Source organism: Octopus bimaculoides, chromosome 4 (assembly GCF_001194135.2).
Source record: "Octopus bimaculoides isolate UCB-OBI-ISO-001 chromosome 4, ASM119413v2, whole genome shotgun sequence".
In the NCBI taxonomy this organism is placed as follows: Eukaryota; Metazoa; Mollusca; class Cephalopoda; order Octopoda; family Octopodidae; genus Octopus; species Octopus bimaculoides.
In genome coordinates this window covers 107,822,950-107,823,886 of record NC_068984.1, presented here as the reverse complement: position 1 = coordinate 107,823,886, position 937 = coordinate 107,822,950, and the positions used below count along the sequence as shown (strand labels likewise).

Here is a 937-nt window from a genome sequence, read left to right as displayed (position 1 = left end):
TATATATATATATATATATATATATATATATATATATGTATATATATATATATATGTTGATATATATATATAAACATCCTTTTTGTATAATTTAAAACATTAATTAAAACTTTATTGCAGGTTTTCTTCATTTGTAACTTATTTAGACCCCCGTTCTGAAGTTCTAGGCCCTACTATAATATTGCCATGGTCCACCAGTGAGGCGTGTACCCTACCTTGAGATACATTGATCTATAACCAAAACAGCCACAAAATGCTTAACAAAGAAAGAACAATCCATTACTGACCTTCACATGCTTTTATCGCCAGTTCTTTTTGGATGCTACCAAAGGCCGAAAAGTCTGAGACAGTAAAGACATGATCCTTGTCAGGGTCACTAGCCATGTTGTTTAGTTCCCTTGCGTTGACTCCAGATCCAACACCAATAGAAAATAATATCGTTCCAGTCTGTCTTAAAGCTTTTGCTTGAGCAGCAGTTGACGATGGATCGTTAGACTGACCGTCAGTAATAACGATAGCTATATTTGGTGCAGTAGGACGGTCTCCTGAGGCAGCCGTAAAAACACTACTCCGGAGCAAGCCGAGGGCGGATGCTGTATTTGTACTACCTTGGTAATAAGGAAGTTTGCTGATAGCATCTATAATTTGACTTCGGTTGAAATAGGTATTCAAGGCAAAATGCTGGACTGGTTTGTTTGAAAAAGATGCTACACCAATTCTTACAGTGTCTTTACCGACATCAAAACCGTTTACCATATTCTTTACAAACTGAAGCATCTTCTGGAAATTGGAAGATCCAACACTTCCTGATGAATCAATGAGGAATACAATATCTGCCATGGATTGGTTGCATGCTAGAAAGGGAATACGAAAAACAAAAAAGTAAAAAGGAAAACAAAATAGTAAATATAGGAGTTAACCGGTAATTAATGTTAAA

The 937-nt window shown here is 35.9% G+C and overlaps 1 protein-coding gene across 1 annotated transcript in view; it reads right to left on the bottom strand.

Moving 5' to 3' along the window:
- LOC106875418 (collagen alpha-1(XII) chain) overlaps positions 1 to 937 on the bottom strand; it is a 58,326-nt gene that overhangs the window by 20,555 nt on the left and 36,834 nt on the right. Inside the window, exon 6 of the mRNA XM_014923553.1 lies at positions 288 to 854. Coding sequence (XP_014779039.1) covers positions 288 to 854 — 567 coding nt within the window. The remainder of the gene's footprint in view (positions 1 to 287; positions 855 to 937) is intronic.